Consider the following 26,352-nt stretch of genomic DNA (forward strand, 5'->3'; position numbering starts at 1 on the left):
GATAAAAGGAAAAAAGGCAGAAGAGAACAAATGTTGCTAGGGTGTTGGAAATTGTGTATTCTAATATACTACTCGCAGGGATATACATTTATGCAGCCACTTTGGAGGGCAATTTGGAAATTTCTTTCAAAATTCAAAATTGCTGGGATCAACCAACGTGCTGGTGTCTCTTCTGGGAAAGCACCTCCACGCAAGCACAAGGAGATCCATTTCAACATCATCCTGCCTAAACATTAGAAATAACCCAAATGTCTATCATAGGGAACTAACTGTGAACACAGGGGTATGTTCATAACAAAAAATACTACGCAGCAGCTAAGAAAATTGAGCTTTTTATGGATTAAATATTAAAAATATTAAAGGATTAATATCCTTGAGTGGAAAAGGAGAGAACTGCAGAATGATACATATATAACAAACTTTATGTTAAAATCTATATATTTAGGGACACCTGGGTGGCTCGGTCATTAAGCGTCTGCCTTCGGCTCAGGTCATGATCCCAGGGTCCTGGGATCGAGCCCTGCATCGGGCTCCCTGCTCAGCGGGAAGTCTGCTTCTCCCTCTCCCACTCCCCCTGCTTGTGTTCCTTCTCTTGCTGTGTCTCTCTCTCTGTCAAATAGATTTTTTAAAAATCTTAAAAAATATATATATATTTAAACATAAAGGATGCTTAATGTACATTTTATATGGGTTCATAGATATGTCTGGAAAAGGGTTTAAAAAGAACTGGGAAAATACATGTAAAAAGAGTAACAGTGGTAGCTTTTGAGAGGGGGCAGAGAGGATCAGGGCTGGGGACCACGAACAAATATTCAAAATGTTCTAATTTCTATGAGCATCTCTATAAGCAATTTCTATTCATGTATACTTCCATGGTTTTCATTTTAATAAATGTAGAGATAGATTTAAAAACCACTGACATATCCATTCCTATGCAAAATACTTTGACCAGTGCTCTGAATGCATGACAAGCAAATCTTGTTATTAGACACACTAGGCAGATATTGCCTTCAAGGGGCTCTCAGGCTGGCAGGGGAGAACAGGCCCAACACAGTGTGAGATAAATTCCTGAAGAGGAATAGAAAAATACAGTAGGAGTCATGGTTGGGTGAAGGGGAGGGCGTTCACAATACTTTAGGAATCAGGGAAGCATTTATGGCAACCAAGGAAAGGCAAAGCTGGGCATGGGCTGAGAGAATTTCAGGGTCAAAGGTGCAGAGGTGGGAGCTCCAGGGGTCTGTTAGGGAAGACAAGGAAGACAGGAAGGGTTGGGGACTCATTGTGGGAAGCCACAATGCTGGAAGAAGAAGCTGGACAGCAGCAGGGTGCCCTGAGAGGTCTGTAATCACATGGGAACTTGCTTGAAACTTTACAGAAAAGAAGTTTGGCATCCATGCAGGGGTGGATTGGCCAGGTCAGGAGGCAAGGGACAAGTTTGGGAGGTGATTGACTGTCCCAGTGTAAGGGAAGATTATGTTTAAGGGACGATTAGGGATCTGGGTGGGGATGGTCTCAATGGAGGAAGGAAATGAACCTGAGAAATTCATTGAATTGGGATGAGGAGAGTGGAGGGAGCATAAACCAAGTGATTTTTGAGGCCCTGCTTCTACTTCATGAGAAGTGTCAGGACTCAGAAGAAAAGCAGGTAAGAGCAGCTTCTTCTCTGAGCTGTAGAGGTATTCCAAGGCCTGCCCACAGTAGGAACTTCGGTCCCCTTATTCCTCCACTGGAGCCCAGCTATGCAGTGTGCAAGACAGGTCTGAGTCCTAAGGACGCACTAGCCAAGGACAGGCAGGCAGGCACGTAGTCCTTCTGGCTTCCAGCCACCAGACTCACAGGCTTCCAGGAAAAGCTGACAGGGGCTGCTCTCTTCCTTTGGATCTGAGAATATGTGACTGAGGAAGCCTAAATTAATTAAGTGATGCTGAGGCCCTGAGGCCTTCCTGAGGAAGCACACAGGGTGAGTAGTGAGACCAAGGTAAATGGCACCCCCTCCCCCAGTACTGGAATCCAGAGAGGCTTCTGAGCTTCATTGGAATTAAGCCTGCACTTAAGTGCTTCCAGGGAGACAAAGAAATCATAAATCAGGAGCAGGTGCCCCACCCACACGCTGCCACCATCACTACTATCAACCTGCTTCTCTACAGAGACATGGTCATTTTGAGTCTCCGAGACCAGATGTCTCAGTGAAGCAACAAATGGCATGGCCCCAGAATTAATGTGGCCCACAACCTTCTAGAAAAGAGTCCATGATGGCCTGATGCCTTCCTCCAAAGCAGCACCCACATACTATACAACTCCCTCCAGATCCACCCTGGCATACACACAGCATACCTCACCCAGGCACAGGCGCAGGAAGGCTATCCTTCCACACCTTCCTCAAGTTCCCATATACTAGGACTCCCCAGATACACAGCAAGCAACACTTGACACCAGTCCAAGCTCGAGGAAAGGACTTTGTTCTAGCAGATGGAGGCCACAGCTGTATCCAATGGCTAAAACGAGAAAAGTCAGCAGGGAATCACCAAGCTGTCCCTGTCCATACAAAACAATAATAATTAGGCTCCTATTAAGTACCAGGTATTGAGCTAGACACTTTCAAGTAAGTCGACTCATAATCTTCAGCCATCCTGGAGCAGGACGGCATGGTGGTTGAGAGCTGGGTGCTGGGGCTAGATAGTCTGCATTTGAATCCTCTCTCCATCACCTATGAGCTCTCTGACCGTGGATAAATTACTGTTCCTCGGTGTCCTTGCCTGTAAAAAGGTAATATGAAGGTTGGTAAGAGGATTAAATGAGTTAATGTTTGTAAGATGCTTAGAACAGTGCCTAGAACATCATAAGCACTTCTATGTACCTAAAAAATAAATTCCTTCCTTTACCATTTGACTTACCTTGAGTAGCAGATATGTACACACACAGAGAGTGTGTGCTTCCTATATCTAATTGAGAAAGCAGAGAAGAAAATGTTACCATTTTCTCCAACATGGTTGGATTGGAAGTTCTCTTCTTTATGTAAGTTATGGTCAGATAGAGAAGTCTCTGGAAAGGAATTTACCAAGAGTTCTGTTGAAGAGGAAGCCACAGACACAGGAAACAGGGCGGCCAGGGCTCTTGTGTAAGGCTGGTTAGCCAGCCAGGGAGCTGGGGCCAGCACCCTGGACAGCTCCCTACAGGACAGCGCAGTTCGCAGGACCTGGGAATTCTCCAGTTCTGCCAAGGCTCCGTCTGTAGCCTTTTGCTGAGGCAGGGGATCCTCAATTCCCTGAGACTCCTGCATCTTAGTCCTTGGGGCTGCTGATTGATGGGGTAGAGGATTGCCTTCCGAGCTGGAAGTTGGAGGGTGAGGGAGTTTAGTGTCCCAGAAGCTCCTTAGGGAGGAAACCAAGAACCTTCTTCCTCCCACCAATCTTCATCTGTCCCTCTCCCTCACACTGCCAAGGTGTGGCCACCTTGTAAATGGAGTAGCAGAGGCACAATGAAGCACAGGGAATAGGGAGGCATCATGAGAACCACAAAACAGTTTCCGAAGCCTTGGTTTAAATACAGCTCTACTATTGGGATCTCAGGCAAGTGACCCAGTTTCTCTATGCCCAGCTTCCTCAACAGTAAGATAAGGGAAAGAATACCTATACTGCACCAGGATTGAGTGAGATTAAATGAAACAGCACACCTAACACCCTTGGCATAGAGTGCTTAATAAATGAGTCTGTTTCCTGCCATTGGTGAATGGAGGACTGAAGAGTTGGGCATGATCTCAGAGATAACTTGGCTCCATATTCAAGAACAGTCATGAATTATGAGGGCTAACAGGCTGGGAGAGATGTCTGCACCTTGAAGTCCCTGGGAAAGTTTCTTTTCTCTAGGATTCCACTAAGTTCTAAATTCTTCAGCCACTAGACAGAAAAACATCTGCTTTAAATCACCCCCTCTTTTAAAATCAGACAAGGCAAACAATATATGCATAAATAATAATTGCTCTACAGGCTGGAAGACTGCCTCTCTAAAAGTCTCACAACAGGAGAGTCAGAAGAGGCCAGAGGTCTGCATTAAGAAGCCTTAGGAAGCTGGAGCTGGTGTACTGAATTAAGAATATGCAGATTATAATGTGCTGAAAGAGGAAGAGTAAACCACCCACACGGGGGCGGGGCGGTGGGTGGCGTGGCAGTAGTCCTTCACCCCGAGCATCTGATCATCTGAGCTCCCATTCTGGGAAAGTGAAACCCATGGGGTCACCTCAATTGAAGGTGCAGTTTCAATACAACCATACAAAGGAAGCAGAGTCACAGATTTACTTGTTACAGATCCAAGAAGTGGGGGGAAGGGTGGGACAGTGAGGGGAGGTGTGTGGCTGCAATGAGCAGGGGAAGGGCAGTCCTCTGTCCAAGGTCACCAGCGAGCAGCAGACAGCAGGGTAGCAAACACTTATAAGGTGGTGGGGGTCACTAACATTCTGTGGGCTTAACTCTAAGTGGTTATTTTTAAAGGTGCACTGGGAAAAGCAAAATGGGAACTTAAGTCAGAAATCCTAAACTCAGGGCACCTGGATGGCTCAGTCGGTTAAGCGTCTGCTTTCGGCTCAGGTCATCATCTCAGGGTCCTGGGATCAAGCCCCCCATTGGGCTCCCAGCTTGTGGGGAGTCTACTTCTTCTCCCTCTGCCCCTCACCCCCTCATGCTCTCTCTCTCTCTCAAAAAAATAAATAAATAAAATCTTTTTTAAAAAATCCTAAACTCAAGTCCTTATCTAAATGTCCAAACTCTGGGTGTAGGGCTATCAAACTGCAAAAGGCCTAGGCAGCAACTTAGAAAAACAAAAGTTGTTTTTCTTGAAAGTTGTTTTCCTCATCACAAGGTTTAAAACTCAAATGACTGAAAAGCCAGGCAGGTGACATAAATGTGCAAAGTCAATTGGAGGGACACTGTGAAAAGCTGAAGAGTGTGTGCTGACTCAAGGCCTTTGAATAAAGTTTAAAATAATTCTGTCACCCTGAAGAGCCCTTCTCTGGTACCCACTTCCCGGGGGAATGCAGTGAGTGGGCTCCTCCCTCACCCCCTACTTAACAGAGACAAAGGCTGGAGACTGAGAGAGGCTGTGACTTGCCCAAGGTCAGTCAAAGCCAGATCTGTCCCCATACTGGGTGGGCTCTTTCCCTCTCAGACAGAGGGCAGTTTGGCCAGTGGAGAGCACATGCTGGGAGCTTAAGTGGAAGGGTTTCTCCTCCTCCTCCCTGGGGTGCCTGGGACCGGGCCAGGGGGTGGGGTAGATTAAGCAACAGGTACCAAAGCCCTGTCCTCTCACCCTGACACTCTGGTCTCCATCACCTCATCCCATAGCCATCTCAAAGACAGAAGCCACCTTGCCATTGCCCTTGGGCCTCTCACCAGCGAGGACAGAGCCGGGAATCACAATGCCCACCTAACCACAAGGATTAGCCAGGAAGCCAAGATGCCCCTGTACCTTTTACCTGCTCTTCAGAAGACCCACTACTGTGAAAGGAAGATAAAATAACACACTTTACAGATAGTAACGACAATAGCAAGCACTTATATCACTCTTACTATGTTATGTGCCAGGCACCCTAAGCACTAGGTACTCTTATTACCCCATTTTACAAATAAAGAAATTGGAGGACAAAGAGGTGAAGTAATTCCCTGGCACCCTAACTAGTAAGTGGCAGAACTGGGAGCCACCTCAGTCATCTGTCTCTAAAGCCCAAGCTCCATGCATTGCATCACCCCTGTCTCGCTTGGGGTGGGGAGCACAGTAGAGAAAGAAGCTGGATCTAATGCTAGTGTGCTTTTGAGACCAGAAGAATGGGAAAATTCCTCTCTGACTCTGGAAAAGGCAAACTGTAATTTCAACAACACATGTCTCCCAATCTCAGCTGCCTCAGAGCCTTTCTCCTGCCAGCTTCGGACTGGAACACGGACTCGATGTGCCATCTAGGGTCATGGTTCTTTGGGGGACTCATTAGGCCCAGCGCACAGCCAGGGCGGCTCAGCCAGTCTGCAGAGAATGCGGTGTCTGGGCGGTGCGGCCCTCTGAGAAGGTGAGCCTCCCTTGAGCCTCGGATGAGAGCAAAGCTGCTGGGTCCTGCCGTGGGAGTGGGCTCGGCGCCCACTCGGGCTTTCTTACAGCTGCAAGAGAGACCCCCCGGCCATGTCACTCCCAGAGCCCAGCTGGGACTTGGAGGCAGCTTTGGAGATGGGGGGAGGGGTATGCAGGGGATGGGGTATGGAAAGGGGCGGGACCTCGCTGAAGAGGCTGGAGGGCTTGTTCTAGTGCTAGGAGCACCTGGGAGGAGTTACAGTGGGGAGGGGTCAGGAGGAGGGAAAGGAGATGAGGCGGAGCTGGGGGACCCGGACAGTTAAAGCTGAAAGGGGGAGTACCGGCTGGGAGAAGGTGGCGAAGCAGTACCAGAGGGTGGGAGGGGCAAGGCTGATATTCGGGGCCCTTGGTGGAAGCGAGGCGACTTCTCCCCTCTATCCCCAGAAGCTCATAGTCAGGAATTCTCTGCTGTGACATTCTCCCGAAGGGCCAGTCTGTCGGAACCCAGCCCAGCAGTCTCTGCGTCTCCCCCTCCCTTCCCGGGGGTGGAAGGGGCCAGGGGGTGGGGCCAGAGAAAGGGTTGGGGTATCCCAGCCGGTCCCCCACCAATCGCCGCCCCACATTTCAGCTGCGAGAACTGATGGACGCCGCCACCGCTCACCTCGGGGGCTCTTTGCCGGCTGTGCGCCGAGATCCAGGCTGAGGCGGAGATCTGAAGCCCTCGGCACCCTCCTCTCCAGCGAGGCCGGTGGGGAGCGGCCGCTGCGCTACCCTCTGGGGAGGGGGAAAGAGCGGGCGCAAACCCCGCGGGTCCTAGAACTGGGCGTGGGAGGGGTGGGAACAGACAGCCCGCTCCTCGCGCAGCGCATCCATCCTCAGAGGCTTGGCCAGGACTCTTTTCTTACCAAGACCCCTTTCTAGGGTTTCCAGTCCTGGCGCATCTGGGAAGGGGACCCCTGCCCGGCCGCGCCCCGCCCCCCGGCCCCCGCCCCGCCGACGTCGTATTAGCATGAGCGACGCAAGTGGCCCGGGCACCACTCGGGGGCCGAGACTCGCCGCGTCACAGCCCCGAGTGGAAAGGAAAAAAAGAGGAGGCGGCGGAGGAGGAGGCAAGAGCCGACGCGAGGGGAGGGGAGAGCGGCGGCTGGGCGAGCGAGCGGGCGGGCGGGCGGCAGCAGCATGCCCCTCGGCCCGCGCGGGCGGCTTTTCAACGCTTCGGGGACGGCGCCCGGGGAGCCGGAGGCGCAGCGTGCTCAGTCTCTGGCCCTGGCCCCTCGGCGCGCCCGCCTTCCCTGACCGCCCCTGAGCCCAGCAGCGGCGGGTCCGGGCTCGGCTCCGAACAGCCGCGGCGTCTCGAGGGACAGCGTCTTTGCCTTTCCCGGGACACAGGGCCATGAGCCCTGCAGCCACCTGAGACACAGGGGGCGCTGCGCCGGGCGGACCGCGCCCGCGAAGTTAGGTGCCCGGGTCTCTGCACTGCAGGGCGCCCGCGCCCGGCCCCGGCGGAGGCGTCCTCGGAAGAGCGGCGGAGTAGAGGCAATGGAACCCGCGGCGCCCGTGGGCCCGGCCCGGGCGGCAGCCATCAAGCTGTCGGAGGCGATGGGCGCCGTGCTGCAGGATCCCCGGCGGCAGCGGCGCCTGGTGCTGGTCATCGTGTGCGTGGCGCTGTTCCTGGACAACATGCTGTACATGGTCATCGTGCCCATCGTGCCCGACTACGTTGCCCACATGCACAAGGCCGGCAGGCCCAGCGCGAACACCGAAGTGTCCACCCTGCAGCCGTCCACTCCAGCCACTGGCAGTGCCAACATGGGCAACACTTCAGAGTCCCCGAAGACAGCGACGGAGAGTGAGGACGTGAAGATCGGGGTGCTGTTTGCCTCCAAAGCCATCCTGCAGCTGTTGGTGAACCCCCTGAGCGGGCCCTTCATTGACCGCATGAGCTACGACGTGCCGCTGCTTATCGGCCTGGGCGTCTTGTTCGCCTCCACCGTGCTGTTCGCGTTCGCGGAAGACTATGCTACACTCTTCGCTGCCCGCAGCCTGCAGGGCCTGGGCTCAGCCTTTGCGGATACATCCGGCATTGCCATGATCGCGGACAAGTATCCTGAGGAGCCCGAGCGCAGTCGCGCGTTGGGCGTGGCGCTGGCCTTCATCAGCTTTGGAAGTCTAGTGGCGCCACCCTTCGGGGGCTTTCTCTACCAGTTCGCGGGCAAGCACGTGCCCTTTCTGGTGCTCGCCGCTGTTTCGCTCTTCGACGCGCTGTTGCTGCTGGTGGTGGCCAAGCCCTTCTCCGCCGTGACGCGGGCGCGGGCCAACCTGCCGGTGGGCACACCCATCCACCGCCTCATGCTGGACCCTTACATCGCCGTGGTGGCCGGGGCGCTCACCACCTGCAACATCCCCCTTGCCTTCCTCGAGCCAACCATCGCCACGTGGATGGAGCACACGATGGCAGCGTCTGAATGGGAGAGGGGCATGGCCTGGCTGCCAGCCTTTGTGCCGCATGTGCTAGGCGTCTACCTAACCGTGCGCCTGGCGGCGCGCTACCCACACCTGCAGTGGCTGTACGGAGCCCTCGGGCTGGCAGTGATCGGAGCCAGCTCCTGCGTGGTGCCTGCCTGCCGCTCCTTTGCACCACTGGTGGTCTCGCTCTGCGGCCTCTGCTTCGGCATTGCGCTGGTTGACACGGCACTGCTGCCTACGCTCGCCTTTCTCGTGGACGTACGCCACGTCTCGGTCTACGGCAGCGTCTATGCCATCGCCGACATCTCCTATTCCGTGGCCTATGCGCTCGGGCCCATAGTGGCGGGCCACATAGTGCACTCGCTCGGGTTTGCGCAACTTAGCCTTGGCATGGGCCTGGCCAACCTGCTCTACGCGCCGGTCCTGCTGCTGCTGCGCAACGTGGGCCTCCTGCGGCGCTCCCGCTCGGAACGCGATGTGCTCTTGGATGAGCCACCGCAGGGTCTGTATGATGCTGTGCGTCTGCGTGAGCGCCGGGTGTCTGACCCGGACGGCGCGCCTCGGAGCCCTTCCGCCCCGTTTGACGAGTGCGAGGACGTCTACAACAATTACTACGCCCGCAGCTAGCAGCCCCGCTACTCTTCCAGGCCACCCACCCACTCCCCACCCCTGGGTCAAGATGGCTACTTTGTGAGAGCACTGGCCATCTCCGGCTCTGGGCCCGCCCCTTCCAAAGAGTATTCCACAGCCTCGCCCGTCTTGACTTCCCTGTCGGGATCCCCTCTCTGTGACCCTTTCTGTGCCTCCCTCCCTCTCGTCCTGTGGGGCGTAGAGCACGGAGGCACACGATGCGATACGGTCCTGCAGAGATAAAGAGGTGCGCGAGGCGCCACCTCGGGGCTCTCCTGTGTAGAACCGTGCGTCTGTCTGTCTTTCCTTCCGTTTCTCTCAGTGCCAAGTTGGCCCCCTCCACCGCGGTGCTTCTGGCCCGAATCAATAAACTATATCTGTTCGAGACCGAGTCTCTTTACTGATGAGGGTGGGCGGCCGGGCACAGGGCCAGGGCAGAGGGGAGGGTGAGCGGTGCCTAGCCCTAATCCAGGTCTGAGCCTGGCAAGCACTCAGAAAGCCTGTGGCTCTTTTGCTACCTGATAGAGGAGATACGAAAAAAAGCAAACCCAGCAAAGGCTCCCACCCTCGGACACCCTGTAGTACACGACTTCCTTCTGCTCGCGACAGCCCCTCCCTCCCAGCCCCAGCGCAGGGCCCTGGGGCGCCGCCCGGGGGAGCCTGAGGACCCGCTCCCTCCGCTGGCGCTAGGCCCCGCCCCTTGAGGACACTCCCGGTGTCAGACTCTGAGCTCTGAAGGCCAGGGGTGGGCTTCCCTTCGAGCCCGGCATCCCAGCCTGTCCAGGCTCCGGTGAGGAGTAGGGGCCGAGCTGTTCCGGACAGAGGTCCGACCTCAGTCTTGTGTGTTCGTTGGAGAGCTAGGCTCTATCCTTCGAGGAGTGGGGGAACAGTTGGTGTGCCTGCTGTGTCCTGGCTGTACGGGTCTGAGTCGTGACTGAAGAGGGTGCCAAACTCCACCCTCTTGCCCCCACCCTTACCCCGGCCTTGGTGGATGCAGCTGGCCAAGGCTGTCAGAAGTCTCCCCACCTTGAGTGCGGGTCTCCGGAGCTGCAGGCCCCCGTTTGCAGACCACTCCCAGTCCTGGAGCCTGCGGCCTGATGAAGGCCGAAGAGCCCTCCAATTCTGGCATGGAGAGGCAGCAGAGTTGGGGTACGCCTGTGTATTAAACAATGCCTGTAAGAGTCTTCACTGTTAGTGTGTGCACGTCTGTCCTCGGTCTGCGTGTTGGGCTGTTGTGTGTGTTTGGGCAGGGTCTGTCTTTGTGGGTCTGTCTGTGTGTGTTGGTATGTAAGGATCTATATCTGGGGTGGCGGTGGGGGGAGGAGTGCTTTGTCTGGGAGGAGTGTCTGCCTCTGGCTGCGTTTCTGTAAGCATCCTCAGGTCTGTATCTCCACTCCCGCCCTCCCCACCCCACCCCATAGTGCCAGCAAGGATGGGGTGGGAATAGAAAAGGAAGGAGAACCTGCAGTGATCAACAAACAGGATGATGGTGATGATGATTATCATTTTGAAAGGAGTTGTATGATTTGAGCCTGGGCTAGACGGCGGGGAGGGCACAGATTTCCCCAGACCCAACCCTCCCCAGGGTTGTGCAGACGCAGCCGGGGCTAGGATAATGGAGTTGGGAGAGCGCCGGGACTGGGGAAGGCTGGGCAGGGGGCAATGTTCTGCACCCGCTTCTCGGGCCTGGATTCCGATGCCCTTACACAAACTCGTCCGGAAAGCCGTCCGAGCCGGGGCAGGGGGCCGGGAGGTGGGATCGCTGCAGGCGGCGGCGGGGGTGGGGGAGAGGACTAAGAGCTAGAGAGACGGGGTGGGGCTGAGGGAGGGAGGGAAAAGGAGAGAGGGGAGGGAGGAGGAACAGGAGGAAGGAGATCACAGGCGCGGCCGGTCCGCGGACAGCCAGTCGGGAGGCCGCGGGGACCCGGCGACGTCGGAGCCGCTACCGCGCACAGAGGCCCCCACCCCCGTACTGCTGACGCGCCCCTGGATCCCTTCCGGCTCACACTCCCGCCCCCAGTCTTGCTTGGTGCGGTGGAGCTGCGGCCGACACGGCAGAGCGGAGGGCAGGTGAGAGGGGCTGGGCTGGAGGAGCGCGGCGCGGGGAGCAGAGCACAGGAAGCCGAGGGCGGTGGAGGAAGGCTCCGTCTAGGGAACGCGCGGGGATCCACAGGCCCCAGGATCCGCGGGATTTTCCGAGTCCTGAACAGAGGCGGCCGTCGGGGAACCGCCGGGAGACTGTGGGATTCCGCGGCTCTGGCGCTTCCCCCCGGAGAGTGGAGGCAGGGGGCCCGGGGGCAGGACGGTGAGAAGTTAGGGGTAAAGGGCTCGGAGAGGCTTGACCATCAGGCTCCGCGACTCCACGTGAGTATCCTTACTTCTCTATTCTCCTGGATCCCCAACTGCTCAGTGCCGAGGTCTGCACTTTCTGTGCCCAGTCAGGGCGTTGGCAGGTCTCACCCGGACCCCTTTGAATTGCAGTTGCGTACCCGACTGTTTCGGAGGGCTGGAGGTGGGGAGTAGCCTCAGGTAGCAAGTGTGAGCTGGGTCCCAGGGAGTCCCTAGAGAGCAGGGACTGCCTGTGTTGCGGGGGGCGGAGCTGGGATTGGGCCTCCAGGGCAGAGCAGAGACCCCTCCTGGCAGCCTTCGGAAGCCAGGCTGGTGACAGCATGGATCAGAGGGCACCAAACAGAGACAGACAGAAAGATACACTTACCTACAGACATACACTTCCTAATTGCCAGCCCATGGGCCAAAGAGGAAAAGCAGGCGGCTGCCGGGCAGGGACCAGGCCCTCCCATTTGGTCCCCAGGGTGTTACCCCGCTCCAATCTCACACCTCTCCAAGATATTGGGGTCTCCAGCCGCACTAGGGCCTTTACCAACTTGACCTTGCCTTCACCAACCTTTCAGAGCTCTGCAGCCCTGCGAGGGACCCTAACTTGGATGCCGCTGCTTCCATTTTGCAGGGTGTCAGGGCAGCTACTATGCTGTTCAGCAGCTTGGGGGACCACCTAGTCAGTAGCATCCTGGCACAGAGTTAGTGTGGGTTCTGTATTTTCTGCCTAGTCCTGCCCAGCAGCCCCAGGCTCCTCCATTTCTGAGCCTGCTTCATCCATCTTCCTGGATGCTCTGTCCTTGGGTCAACTGTGCCTGGAGCCTAGCCCCCACCTGGGCTGTGCTTGCCTGGGGTGGGGGGGTGGGGGATAAAATGGGCTAAATGTCAGCTTTAGGCTCTTGCGGGTGAATAGGGGATGGGTGAGTGGAAATCACGGGTGTGTGGCTCTTAGGCTCTGCTTAGGGGGTTCGCTGAGGGTAGAGGGTAGCCTTAAAAATAGGCCTTTGCCCTTCTTGTCCTGGGTCACTTCTACTGCAAATAAAAAATTAATCGATTTCTCTCCAGGCTGAGGCAGGTGACCCCCAGGGGCGAGACTGCCCAGCTGCCCCGTACTGTCCTTCAGCATTGCCATGCTACACTAGGAGCCTGCAAACCAGATTGCCTAAGTCACAGTCCATCCAGCAGGCCCCAGGGTCCTCCACCACAACCCCTGCCTTGGCCACAGGCCAGGCTCCCGGTCAGCCCAGAGTGTGTCCTGGAGCCCACAGCCTTAGAGGACCTATATATTCATTCAGGCATGTGTGCATTCCTTTTATTCAGCTACCCAGCCCTGATCCTACTCCATGCTCATCACCCGGCTAGGTCCCAGAGATGAAGCACTGAGCACAACAGGAGAAGCTCACAGTCTAGTAGGAGAGATTTTAATCAGCAAAACATGTGTCTGTTGGGTCCCAGGCAGGAACAAAGCAAGTGCTCTGCCAAGGACCCCTCATGATTTGGAGTGAGCCAGCTCAACTCTGCTCCTTCCCACTCTGGCCTGGGGTGGTCGACTGAGCCTGGGTGACAATCTTATGGAACAGGTGTCGGCTAAAGGCTTGCTTCAGACCCCGCTCTATCTTATTTGGGAACTCAGAAAGGACACTGTGGTCAGGGGGGCTGGTCTGGGGGTTGGGAGATTGGGAGCAGGTCTAAAATGAGGTCCTGTGTAATTGGGGCCCACATCCAGCTCTGGCTTCCTCACAGGGTAGGCGTGGAGTGTCGGGCTCTGGGAGGTGAAGGGTCCGTGGCAGTTCTATGTGGCTATTGTATCGATGACTCTCTGCTTCTCGGTCCCCAGGTCTGTACCTCTGCTTCCCCAGCCAGGAGTCACCAAGATGCCCATCCTGGAAAAAGCTCCCCAAAAGATGGCAGCAAAAACTCCCAGCAGTGAGGAGGAGCCTGTGAGTGACTTTTGGAGTCCTGTTTCCTATCCCTGCTCTCCCCACTCACCTACCTTTGCTTCCAGAATAGTCCTGTATAGGACTGGCCCCCAGCACTTGCCTGGCCACCAGCCCTGGCCTCGGCTGGGCATGAAGTCCAGGCTGTAGTCCTGCCCTGAGCCCGCTGAGGAGCCTGGGAGAGCCTGGAGGGGCGGGGAGTGACTTCAGGGGATGTTGAAGAAATGCTGACTACCACGCTTCCTAACTCCCACGGCCAGGAACAGCCCTTGACCTGGGCCAGGTACTCTTCTCCCAAGGCTTTTCCCTCTCCCCAAGTTTCACTTCCAAAGGCTTTGAGCCCAGTGGAGTTGCCTTAGGGTAAGACTGAACTCCCTAAGCCTTCTCATATCCCAGCTCCAGCTGCTGTCCCTTGTTCAGTCCTGGGGCCTTAGGCACCATCTTCCCCACTGGCTTAAGACAATGCCACCCCTCCTTAGGCAGGCGTCCTCCCTCCCCATCTTCCTAAGTGATGGAGCAGCACATCTGATCTCCAGGTTGTTGAAGTGTTGGCCCTCTGCTACGTTTGTCTTCTTGCCACCTCTACCCAGGGCTTCATTTGAAACCCTAATCAGAACTTTTGGGCTTCTCCCCATGAAATTGCTCACCACGTTGTCCTGACTGTTACAGTTGACAGACATTTCTGTTGTTGAGTGTGGTCTATGGCATGTCCCTCCCATTGGACTGGGGCTTCCTTGAGAGCAGGCCTTCTTTCTCCATTGTCCCTGAGTCCAGTCCAGGGCCTGGCTCACAAGAACTGCCCATGAAATATGTACTGACCTGAGACCTTAGTGTCCAAAGACCCTCATTAGTACATGTCCCTGTCTCCAGCCCCAGGCATGGGCCAGCAGCCCATGAGAGTCTGGGGAGGAGCCCCAGGGGGCTGAGACATGTAAGCCGAGATTTCCTGCCTCATTCCATTTTACCCATCACCGATGCCCCATGACTGAGTCCCAGCACACTGTCAGAGCCCTGAGGAAGGGTGGCCTGTTTCTAGCAGGGGCTCCAGCCAGGCCTGCTGACACTCTTGGCAAAGCCACCAGCTGGGCTGGGCTTTCTGCAGGTACCTGCCCCCTTGCCCTCCACACTGACCCCCAGACCACAAGAGAAGGAAGAGGAAACCAGAGCGGCTGGGTGGGGGGCCTGGACCTGGCTCCCTTGAAGTGGGCTGAGCAACCTAGAATGCTGCCCAGACCACCCTTGTCCTTGAGCATTCCTTGGGGCATGAGCAGCCTATAGTTAGCACTGACACCCTCTTCCCACCCCCTAGGGCAGTGAGCTCTAAAGACAGGATCAGGCAGGCAAGGACTCCCATTCATTCATCAGCACAGGCTCCCAAGCTTGGTCCCTGTCTGCCCAGGGTGGCAGTGGGGAGGGCTCCAGTCCATGCAGCAGCAGGAACAGAGCAGAGGCAAGCTTTGAATGGGTCCCTTTACTCCACAGCCTACCCCCACCACCCCAAAGGGAAAAAAACCCTGAAAGGAGGTGGCCCCCTACCACCAACTTTGTAAACTTGAATCAGTACTAGGAAAAGTTGTGGTTTCTGACTGTGACTAGCTCGGTGAGGAAGAAGGAAAAGGAGGGGATGGAAGAAGGAGCCAATCTCTCCATCAGTGTTATACCCTTTGGGTCCAGAGATAAACTAGCTTCTGAAGCCCCAGCTGGGAACAACTCCTAAATTAAGAGTGACCAGCTGCCAATATCAATAACAGATCTCTTTCACCTTAGACCCATTCTTTGTGGTTTAAAAGGATCTGTTGGATCCTATGAGAGGTAGAGGCTATTACCCCCATTTTACAGGGGAGGGCACTGAGGTACAGAGGTGAGGTGGTTTGCTTAAGATCACGTGGCTTGTCAGCATCATGGTCAGTGCATGAACCCAGGTCTGTCTGGTGCCAACATCAAGGTCTTTTCCTCTACACTTTATCTCCTCCTGGGGGCAGGCCTGGGGTATTAGGGAAAAAAAAACAAACAGAAGCTTCCTCAGGTCATAATTCTGCTGAGCCAAGTCCTGGAATTAGGCAAGACCCAAGACAGGGAACAGGGATTGGGACAAACGGAGACATACTCTGGAGACCAGCTGGGGAACAGGCATAGTCTTACGGACCCTAGCCTAGACCCTAGACCATAGCAAGTGCCTGTGAACTCTTTCTTCTAGGAGTTGCCCAAACTTCCAGTGCCCCCTCTGCAGCAGACCCTGGCCACTTACCTGCGATGCATGCAGCACCTAGTACCCGAGGAACAGTTCAGGCGGAGCCAGGCCATTGTGCAGCGGTTTGGGGCCCCTGGTGGCCTTGGTGAGACCCTGCAGCAGAAGCTCCTGGAACGACAGGAGAAAACAGCCAATTGGGTAAGAGTTGTTGAGAGGGGGCAGACCGCCAAGAGGGGGCAGTGCAGGCAAGGGACCCACGGGGTGGGGGGGGCAGGGAGCAGACGTGGAGACAGGGATTTGGACGAGGGGCAGGTAGGTAACAAGGCCGGGACAGATGGGAGGATAGGGAAGAGAGGAGAAACAAGGGGATCTGGAGGGGCACGAGTGTGGGCTGGACAGGATGTGGGATGGGGGCAGAGATGGGGACCAAGAGGGGACAGACGGGAATGAAGATGAGGTGATGGGGAGAGACAGGACCTAGAGATGGGAAACAGTGTCCGTCAGGGAAGGGGGACAGACAGGGACAAGGATGGGGGGCAGATGGGGGCACAGGAGATGGAAGCCGGGCAATAGGGGAAGACAGGGTACAGAGATGGAGACAGATGGGGGACAGGGAGGGCAGACAGGGGTGGGGCAGCAGAAGGGAGAGAGAAGCTCAGGGAAGCAAAGAAAGGGGGAAAGCTGGAACCGGATACACATGAGGATGCGCAGGGACAGGGATGAAGTACCAAACACCTGGAATAGGAACCGGGATGGAAGGGAGGGATGGCACGGGGCAAAGATGAAGGTCAGTCATGGTGAACTGGAGAGCCCACAGGTCCTAGCACATAAGTGGGGCTCAGTGTGTATTTGTGGAATGAAGGAATGAAGTGCATGATCCAACAAAGTGTCCCAATCATCCCTTGGGGCTGTCAGGATGGGACTGGTGCTCTCCACAGGGGAGTGTATGGCCACCGGGGGTAATGGCACCCCTCCCGTGCTCCCCAACAGGTGTCTGAGTACTGGCTGAATGACATGTATCTCAATAACCGCCTGGCCCTGCCTGTTAACTCCAGCCCAGCTGTGATATTTGCCCGGCAGCACTTCCAAGATACAAACGACCAGCTAAGGTGAGGCCACTATGCTCCTGGGTTCACAGCTTGAGAGTGCCTGGAGCCTGGCCCCAGGACCAGGCAGGAAAGGTCAAGGCTTGTGCCTTGGCTGAGCTTTCTGAGGACAAACGTCCCCGAGACAGAGGCTGTCCAGGCCATGGGTCCGGGAAGTAGGTTAGATGAGGTTGCTATGTGAGTGACAAACACAAGGTCCTCCTCGAACATGTTTACTCGGGGTGGGGTGGGCAGTAGTGGAGGCCACGGGCCCCCGGCTGTTCCCATGGCATTCTTGACCTGGCTGAGGCCCTGGAAGGAGGTGTGTACCCTCTGACCCCACAGGAGCTGAGGCTTGCACTTGTCACCGGGACACACTGCCCCAGGTTGTCTGAGAGGACCTCCTCTGAGCCCCCACCAGCCCCTGGCTCTAAACAGAGGCTCCAAGGGGGTGGAAACGGTTCCTTCCTGCAGCTGCCGCCGCCAGAGCCTCTGCCATCTGCTGTAATTTCAGGGCTCACTGAGCCACTGGAACGGCCTCTGGGCCCACTGATGTTGATGGGGGGGGGGGCGTGCAGTGGGTGAGCATTTATGCAGGGATGTGGCAGGGAGGAAGGGTCTCCCTACAGGAGTCTCTTAGACCCACACCCAATGTGGCACAGCATGGGGACAGTTCAGAGAGGAAAAACAAAAACAAACAAAAGAGGCAGGGCCTACCTGGGCCTATGGGCAGGGCTCAGCGCTGCTGGGAAGACCCCCATCCCCTCCTTCCTCACCGGGACTAGCCCAGTGGAGCTGCTGGGTAGCCTGCAGTCTCGACCTCCGGTGGGCAGAAGAAAGTGTGCAGATAGACGGATGAACAGCTTCTGAAAACAGTTCTCAAACTGCATCCAAGGGGGCATTTTCCTTCTGATGCAATTAAGCCAGGGTCATCATCCGTGGACAGTTAACATGACACAGTCCTGTGGTATGGTTCTCTGGTAACCTTGTCCCCGCCCCCCCCCCAGCACCCACTTCCATTTTCATTAGCACTAAGGGGACCAAATTATTGACTTTTCCCAGGAGACCAGATTTCCCCAAACCTGAGTTCCTGGCCCAGTCCAACCCCAGCACAGTTCTTCCCTAGGGAGAACCCCACCCCTGACCGTCCAGCCTTCTCCTGCCTGCTCTTCGGCCTCTCCCGACTTCCTCTCTCTCCTCCTCCTCCTCATTCACCTTCCTGTTGCCCTCTCCTCCCAGGTACCCCACAGGACCATTTTAATCCGAGGCTTGTGAAGTCCCAGTGACGCGACAGCAGCGGTGGGGGGAGGGGTGGTTGTTGGGCTTGGGAGGGGTGGTATGGAGCGGAGGGAGAGGAAGGTTGAGAGAGGGAAGGAGCCTGGGCCCCTAAGAGGAGAACCTCAGGCCTGATCTCTCTCTGCAGGTTTGCAGCCAACCTTATCTCTGGTGTGCTCCATTACAAGACCCTGCTGGACAGGTAGGATGGGGCCGGCCTGGGGAGGGTAGTGCCCTGATTTGGCACAGCCTGTGGACTCATCTGTCTCCCTGCCACACTAGCCAAGGAACTTCAGAGGGCAGAGACCTGGTCTTTTTCCAGCTCTGTGCTCCCGGCTTCTGTCATAGAGAAGGTGGACTACCGCCCCCGCCGCCCCCCCATCCTGGCCCCCCCCATCCTCCAGCATCAGGATGACTTTTACCCCAGCTGACCTGACCATTAATGGGTCCTTTTCCTAGGGTAAGCACTGACCTTCCATGATCTCTTTAAAATGCACCCCCCCCACACACACACACATATACACACTGTTACGTGCATCCGGAATTTAGGGAATGCCCAAGAAGGCGGAGGAGGAGTCATGGGAGTGAGGTGATGGTGGGGAACGCCTTGCTAGTTGCCAACTGAGGGGAATGGTCTCCCCACGCTGAGTCTGCATACCTGGCTTCAACCTCACTGGTTCCCTCTCCAGCTTGGACAGGTGCTCCTCGAATGATCTGTGCTGAAGGACCAATGTATTTTTTAATTTCGTAAAATGTAAAACACTACAAAAATGAACTTGCAGAAAAATAGTACAAAGGTACAAAATACACAGCCACATATTTTATTTTCATTTTAGACTCAACATACATAAAATTCCACTGTCAAATTGCTATACAATTTTCTGAGAGCTCCCTCTGATTCCCACAGGTCAGTGCGGCACCCGCTCTTTGAGCCGCAGAGCCATGGGACACGCTACCCTCCCTCTGTCCCCGTTAAATCTCAGGGCTGCCTCTTACCCTCTGGGCTCAGCTCACAGGGCCTGGCCTTGTCGCCCTGTCTCATTACCCGAAACCCTCCCATTTATCCACTTGCTGCTTGTTGTCTCTGCTCCACCTACACATCCCAGGACCTGTGCCCCATTAGAACAGGAGACTCATGTTTTGTTTGCCACTATCACCCCATATCCCAGAAAGGTGCCTGGCACGGAGGAGTGCTCCATAACATTTGTTGCCTGAAAGGGAGGAGGGAAGGAGAGGGAGAGAGGGATGGACAAAGGACAAAGGAAAGAGATGGAGGGAGAGAGAAAGAAGAGAAGGAAGGAAAGACAGAGAAAGAAGCGGGAGAGGGGAGAGAAGAATGGAGGAAAGAAGGAGAGAGATGGGGGAGGAAGTGGCAGAGGAGAAGTGTGGGGAGGGAGGAAGTCAAGAAGGACAAAATGTGCTAGACCACAGGAGAAAGAGAGCCTTCTACCTTGAGCTCAGAGAGGGCTTCTGGAAGACGTGATGGAAGGGCAGGCCCTTGAAGGGGTGGAAGGAGGTTTCTGAACAAGTTCGTTGAGCACAGGGGTGGGGTCAAGGCATGCCACGCGAAGATGAGCACGGGCGAGTGCACGAGGGTTGAAAGGCAAGTTCTGTATGTGTAGTGCCTGAGGCAGGGGCGAGAGAGACCGTCAGAGGCCTGAGAAAACCCCGAGGGTCTCTCCGTGGGCCACGGAAATAGGGCACTCCACTCCTTCAAAGAGGGGAATCCAGCTCTTTGACGGCCATCCTAAAGCAGTTCTGGGTTTTGCGCCCCGCTTTGCCAAATCAAGTCAAGTAGAACCAATTCCCATCCCTGCCTCCCTCTCCGCTCTCCAGCCACTCCATCCCTACTGACTGGGCCAAGGGCCAGTTGTCGGGGCAGCCGCTCTGTATGAAGCAGTACTATGGGCTCTTCTCCTCCTACCGGCTCCCCGGCCACACCCAGGACACACTGGTGGCCCAGAAAAGCAGTGTCATGCCAGAGCCGGAGCACGTGATCGTGGCCTGCTGCAACCAGGTAAGTGGCCCCTCTCTGTCGCAGCCTCTGTGGCTTGGGGAGGGTGCGTGAGTACGTATCCGCCCTGATTTCACCAAAGATGCTCAGTCTCCTCTTGGAGGTACACAGTGAGCTAGGACAGAGTGGGGTCTCTCGACTCCTAGTCAGTCCCATTTCTCTCCCATGAGTTGGACTTTGAGAACGAGGAGAGCCATCAATTGAGAATGACTTCCATGGACTCCCATTTTGGCCCTGACCAGCCAGGTCAGCTGGTCTGGATGGACGGTGGGCCGTTCATGAGACCCAGCGTGGCCTCAGCGACTCCTCATGAATCACCCAGACAGTGGTCTTCCTGGAGACCACACACAGACAGTTGGACAGCTTTACGGACTGACTGTCCGGACCTCCATGTCCAGGCTGTAGCCTCGGCACTTCCGTGTGTTTCATCCCACCTGATTCTACCGTGACTTGCAGAGGAGCTTGGAATCCCATCTGACAGAAGAGGAAACGAGGAAGTTGAGCGGCCTGTCCAAGGCTGAGGAGGCCTAGCAGACCTGGCCAGTGCCCCCTGCTCACACCCCACCCCCCTGCAGCTCAGGACTTCACACTGGCTTCCAGGAGCCCACGAGGGCCCATGCGGACCAAGGGCACGGGTTGAGCATAAGGCCTCCTGACCGCTTACCAGTGCCCACCAGGCTACAGACTCTATATTGAGCCTCCACCTAATTATTTCATCTGACAAAAAGCTGTTTTAGGGCTTTTTGTTTGTTTGTTTTTTGTTTGTTGGTTTGGTTCGGTTAGCTTTTTGGGTTTTGGTGGGTTTTTTGTTTGGTGTTATTGGGGTTTTGGGTTTTGCTTGTTTGTTTGTTTTTGTTTGCTAAAACCCAAGTTTGACACCTACCCCAGAGACGCGCCTGCTATTTGTGCTACAGCGTTTTCTTCTTGAGTTCACCTGACATTTGCAGTCTAAGACAGGAGCTCAGTGGAAGTCTGCCATCCTAGGTTGGCATTTCCCACCAGGAGCCCATCTGACAGTTTGACCACAAACAAGAACTTTTCTCTATGTTCATTAAAAAGTCAAACTCAGCATTTCCCAGCCTCCACATGCTGCAGTATTCATCCCTTCCAGAAACGCTCTCAGGGCTCCGGCTCTGGACCAGGCCACGCGTATGCTGCTCAGGACATGAGACCAGGTACTCATATCAACCGGCAGAAAAGGGAGCTTAACTTGGGGCTAGGAATAAGACCTTTCACGAAGCCCATGACTTTGGCTTCAAAGCTACTGACTGATAGCTCACAGACCTCACTTTGTCTTTTTTTAAAGATTTTATTTATTTATTTGAGAGAGAGAAGAGAATGAGAGAGAGAGAGCACGAGAGGGAAGAGGGTCCGAGGGAGAAGCAGACTCCCTGTCGAGCAGGGAGCCCGACGTGGGACTCGATTCCGGGACTCCAGGATCGTGACCTGAGCCGAAGGCAGTCGCCCAACCAACTGAGCCACCCAGGCGCCCACAGACCTCACTTTGAACACACACATGTACACATGTATATGTGCACACATAGGGATAGAACATTTTGCATGTTGTTTTCCATTTTAATCTTCCTCTGCATATTATTTGCTGACTTGTTTTATTTTCTCCACCCACTATTGCGTTTGAGATTTATCCCTGTATCATATCTAGAGCGAGTTCATTCCTATTAACTGCTGAGTGGACGTGCACTAGATGAATACACTACGTTTAACTTAGCTGTTCCCCTACCGAAAAACACTTAGGCTCTCTCTACCACATTGCTATTGCAAACACGGCTTATCTGCACACTCCTTCACGTATCTTCTGGGCACAAGAGTATATGTTTCTCCAAGCCTTAGGCTACCGTATGCATTTAGAAGAGTAATTGCTGAATCGTAAGGTACGCACATTTTTAGTTTGGATAGACACTGCCCTCTAACAGCAGTTGTACCAATTTATACTTAATTCTCCACATGAACTAAGAACCACAGCAGCTAGTTTTATTTTAGCTAAGTTTAATCTGGCCTTCTTTGATTTGTGGAAGCTTGAAGTTCAGCACGGTTGACAGCATCGGGTAGGTCCCCAACTTGTGACTGTTCAGAGCCATCTCGTACCTTGAGATCCCTGGGCCTGAGTATCCCCCATCTGCGCTTGCATGTGAAGGTTCAGTGAAGGCCCTTCGCCTTGGGCTGGCTGCCATGAGTGACGTGTTTGACCTGTTTCCCCCACAGTTCTTTGTCTTGGATGTTGTCATTAATTTCCGCCGTCTCAGTGAGGGGGATCTGTTCACTCAGTTGAGAAAGATAGTCAAAATGGCTTCCAACGAGGATGAACGCTTGCCTCCAATCGGCCTGCTGACGTCAGAAGGGAGGAGCGAGTGGGCTGAGGCCAGGACGGTCCTCGTGAAAGGTTAGCAGCAGTGCCCAGCACGTCTCCACGCTCATCTCATCCTCATGCCCATTGGCTTTCCTTCCTCCAGGGTTGGGCGCCATGCCTCATCCCCATTTGCCATAGCATGGGGAGCTCAGGCCTCCCTCCAACTCAGGACCCGACAGCAAGTCGGCTGAGGCACCTGGAAACTGACGGCACCTTTTGCACCCTCATATTTCATCCGGCAATATTCTAGCTTCCTGGATGAGGCTGACTAGCTCTGGAATCCTGGGATGTCTGGGAATATTGCTGGAGGGAAGGTTTTGAGCTGGAGAAAGGCTGGCTGCAATTAAGCAGTTGTGCTTTACTGGTGGGCAAGGGCGGTACCGATTTGAAGGGTTTGAGTCATTGGGAGGGCTGTCACATGGAGATACAGGATAGAGCCCAGCTCTGGGAGGGTGGTTCCCTGCCTCCTTCACGTGTTTTCTCGGTCCCGGCACTTTTCGTCTTCAGGTTGACCTATCCTTCTGGCTGGCTACTGCCCTTATGAAAGTTTCTAAGCATTCCCATAAGAAAGCTGGTGATAGTCTTAACATTTTTAAATCATCCTTCTGGAAACTCATTTTCAAATCCAAAGCCAGTCCTGGTCCCAGGAATTGGATGGAGTGCTTTCCTTTCTTGCACACATTAGAGATTTGAGGAGAAGAGGCGAGGCTTCCATGCACCTCCATCTGCGTCTCAGGCTCTCATTCGGCCAGGTGTCCATCCAGCTTCCCCTGAGTGTCTGTCAGCTGAGGACCTGGGCGAGGCCTGGAAAGTGTAGGAGGCAGAGGAAGAGAGGATAAAGCTACTGCCCCTGAGCGGCCCACTGGACAGGGGAAGGGAAGGCATGGGGTGGGGGCAGATTCAAGTACACAGTAATGCAGCATCCACCCATGTAAAGCAGTAGAGATGGCAGGTACCAAATACGTGCTCCAGGACTTCAGCAAGAGGAGGGAGCCCTTCCCCTTGGGAGGCTTTTGAGAGGCTTCATTGGAAGAGGTGGGAATTGAGCAAAGCTCTGGGACATGAGTGAGAGGGGCAGGAGGGAGGGATAGCATCAAGGCAGGCAGGCAGTCTGTGGGCAGACAGCTGGCCAGCAGGAACACAACTGCCTGGCCTGGTTCCACAAGGAGAGCAACCAACAGGCGAAAATGGCCATGCTGGAGGTATTGAGAGAATGAAAATGTGGTGGAGCCTGGTTCTCTGGCAACAGGCACTTGCATTTTCTGATCCCTCTCCCTAGAAGGTTATTTGGCCCGCGTTAACTAGCTCCTTGCACTATCCAGAGCTCAGCTTAGGTGTCACTGCCTCAGGCCCCCTAGGGCATCCCCCACTCAACACACTCTGTCACCTTGTCCTGTTGTCTTATACTAATTGCAATTGTCACTCTCTGAAGTCAGCCTCTCATTTGTTTATGCATGCTGATTATCTGCCTCCCTTCCCTAGTATCTTAAGTTCTAGGAGAACAGGAGCCTTATCTGCTTGGACTAACTTTTTAATCTGCTGTGCCAAACACAGCGGGGCCCCAGTTATATTTGTTAAATAAAAGAATGGAGGGTTACTAATGATAGTAGGCCCCAGACTTAGTGCCTGCCTACCAGTTAATTATTTTTCATTTGATCATGGGGTACCTGCAGAATGCCCAGTCCTAAATCAGGGGTTGCCCGGGCCACAGGCGGGTGTGAGAGCTGATCCTGTGCTCTTAGACCTAACCACCAAGTTGGGGAATTAATAACTTACCATTGGAAAGTGAGTTAATTCCCTCAGGAGACCATGGTGTAATCAAATCCCACTCCTCTCCCCTCCAGGGACAGAGACAAGGCATCACACAGTCGCCTCTGCTTCCAATACAGTTTCCACTTTATTAGCAGGCCAAGCTATCTCCCTGCAGGACTGGACGGGATTGCCTTGAGGTTTAAGTGCTTGGGCTGTGCTAATCGGAATTAATTTGTTAATGGCACTTGATCTGGCTTTCTGAATGGGAGTGCTGTTTCAGAGGGAAGCGTGACAGAGAGGAGGGGCCCACGCGCCTTCCCTTCAGAGATCTGATTATTCTGGTTGGCACTGACTGTGCCATCTGCACAGCAGGTAACCAGTCCTTCACAGAGCCCTCCTCCCTGGAGCAGCCCCTGCCCACAGAAGGGAAACCATTTAGGAAAAGATTTCAGTATAGATGTGAAAGATAATGGCAACTTGGACTAGGGTGGAGAGTAAAGATGAAAGACACGTGTGGGGTCCAGATATATTGCAAAGGAGAAGTGACAAGGAGGAAAAGAAAAGTGAGAAAGATTCCTAGATTTTTGATTCGAGCAACCTAGATGGTGGTAGCATTCACTGTGATAGGAACCAGGTTGGTGAAGTGGCTGCAGAATGAAGTCCTTTCTGAGTATGTCAGGTTTGAGATGCCTTGAGTCATCTAAGTGGAGATGTCAAATTAGATCTATGCGTCTGGAGCTCAAGAGAGAGGTCAGTACAGAGACATAAATTTGAGAGCATCAGCACATAAGTGATATTTAAAGTCATGGACCTGGGTGAGATCATCTAGAAACAGCAGAATGGGTCCTCGGAGGTCAGGTGGAGAAAGATGCAAAGAGGATTGAGAAAGAGCAGCCTGTGAAGTCAAAAGCAAACCAGGAGATGAGTCATGAAGAGCCAAAGGGAAAGAGGAAGCGGCCAACCACTTGGAATGCTGCTGAGAGCTCAAGGAAGAGCTGGACAGAGAGGAGACTCAGAGCTTGGCAACCCTAAGTCATCAGTGACCTTCACCAAGATCAGACTGGGGAGTAGGAAGAATGAATGATTGTATGCTAATGAGTGTGATCCAACAGCAGGAAGAAATTGTTGATGACACAGTCAATGAGTAGAATCAGTTAAGGGTAGATGACTCTTTTCAGGTATTTTGGTATTAAAAGAGCAGAAAAATGGGGCAGTCGCTGGGAGAGGATGGGAGTCAAGGGAAGTGTCTTTAGTAGGAGAGGCAAGTGTGGGGTTGTATGTAGACAAGTATATGGAAGTACTCCAGTAAGAGAAATTATTAGTGAGGACATTAGAGGCATGGGATTCTTGCAAAGGCAAAGGAAATGGAAATGGAACGCAGAGAATAAGAGACCTTTGGTTGGTACAGGGAAAACTGAAACCTGGGCCTGCGGCCATGCTAGTGGGAACGTGAGGAGGCTCCTGACTGGTGGCTTCTGGTCTCAGATCAGGAGAGCCATGGCCATGAGCTGAGAGAGGTGGCAGTGGGATTCTGAAGACAAAAGAGAACACATGAAATAGCCTCTTGGAAAACTTGATGAGATTTATGGACTCTGTTGAGCTCATATTTAAGGGCTTGGGAGTCATACATTTTAGGAGAAATTAATTAGCATTGTTTTGCAATTTTTTGCCTCAGGTTCTGGTGACCCTCAAGGTGGATCACCAGGTTCAGCCTTGGTTGGAGAATAAAATCGAGGGAGACACGGGGAAGGTATGGCAAGGGAATGGTTATAATGTTGGAATCTGAAATGAGTAAGGAGGTGTAGTAGTCTGCTTGGGCCACCATAACAAAGTACCACAGACTGAGTGGCTTAAACAGCAGACATTTATTTTCTCACAGTTCTGAAGGCTAGAAGTCTGAGATCAAGGTGTGGACATGGTTGGCTTCTTCTGAGGCTCCTCCTCCTGGCTTATAGATGTCTGTCTTCTCCCTGTGTCTTCCCATGGTCTCCCCTCTGTGCATGTTATTGTCCTAATCTCTTCTTACAAGGACACCAGTTATGTTGGATTAGGACCTCATTTTACCTTAATTACCTCAATAAAGACCCCATTTCCAAGTACAGTCCTATTCTGAGGTATTGGGGGGTTAGGACTTCAACTTGGGGACTTTGAGAGGACACAATTCAGCCCGTGACAGGAGGGAGGTAAAGAACAGAGGTGGATGATGGATGGGAGAAATAGGTAGTGGGGTTGATGGTTTTGAGGTG

The 26,352-nt window shown here is 54.1% G+C and overlaps 2 protein-coding genes across 2 annotated transcripts in view; both read left to right on the forward strand.

Moving 5' to 3' along the window:
• Positions 1-7,551: 7,551 nt before the first annotated feature.
• On the forward strand, positions 7,552-9,263 carry SLC18A3 (solute carrier family 18 member A3). Its single transcript, XM_027596870.1, has one exon. It carries the CDS (start codon positions 7,591-7,593, stop codon positions 9,142-9,144), a length of 1,554 nt encoding a protein of 517 aa, XP_027452671.1. The 5' UTR covers positions 7,552-7,590; the 3' UTR covers positions 9,145-9,263.
• A 4,086-nt stretch (positions 9,264-13,349) lies between these two features.
• The window catches only part of CHAT (choline O-acetyltransferase), a 48,617-nt gene continuing 35,614 nt past the window's right edge, over positions 13,350-26,352 (forward strand). Inside the window, exons 1-6 of the mRNA XM_027586980.1 lie at positions 13,350-13,424; positions 15,622-15,810; positions 16,603-16,721; positions 18,121-18,174; positions 19,809-19,989; positions 22,210-22,387. Of these exons, the coding sequence (XP_027442781.1) occupies positions 13,359-13,424; positions 15,622-15,810; positions 16,603-16,721; positions 18,121-18,174; positions 19,809-19,989; positions 22,210-22,387 (787 nt within the window). The 5' untranslated portion in view covers positions 13,350-13,358. The remainder of the gene's footprint in view (positions 13,425-15,621; positions 15,811-16,602; positions 16,722-18,120; positions 18,175-19,808; positions 19,990-22,209; positions 22,388-26,352) is intronic.

This window comes from Zalophus californianus, chromosome 15, assembly GCF_009762305.2.
Source record: "Zalophus californianus isolate mZalCal1 chromosome 15, mZalCal1.pri.v2, whole genome shotgun sequence".
Classification (NCBI taxonomy): Eukaryota; Metazoa; Chordata; class Mammalia; order Carnivora; family Otariidae; genus Zalophus; species Zalophus californianus.

Bases quoted from the DNA above. Each gene is read 5' to 3' on its own strand.
- SLC18A3 (XM_027596870.1), top strand. From the start codon at position 7,591: ATGGAACCCGCGGCGCCCGTGGGCCCGGCCCGGGCGGCAGCCATCAAG.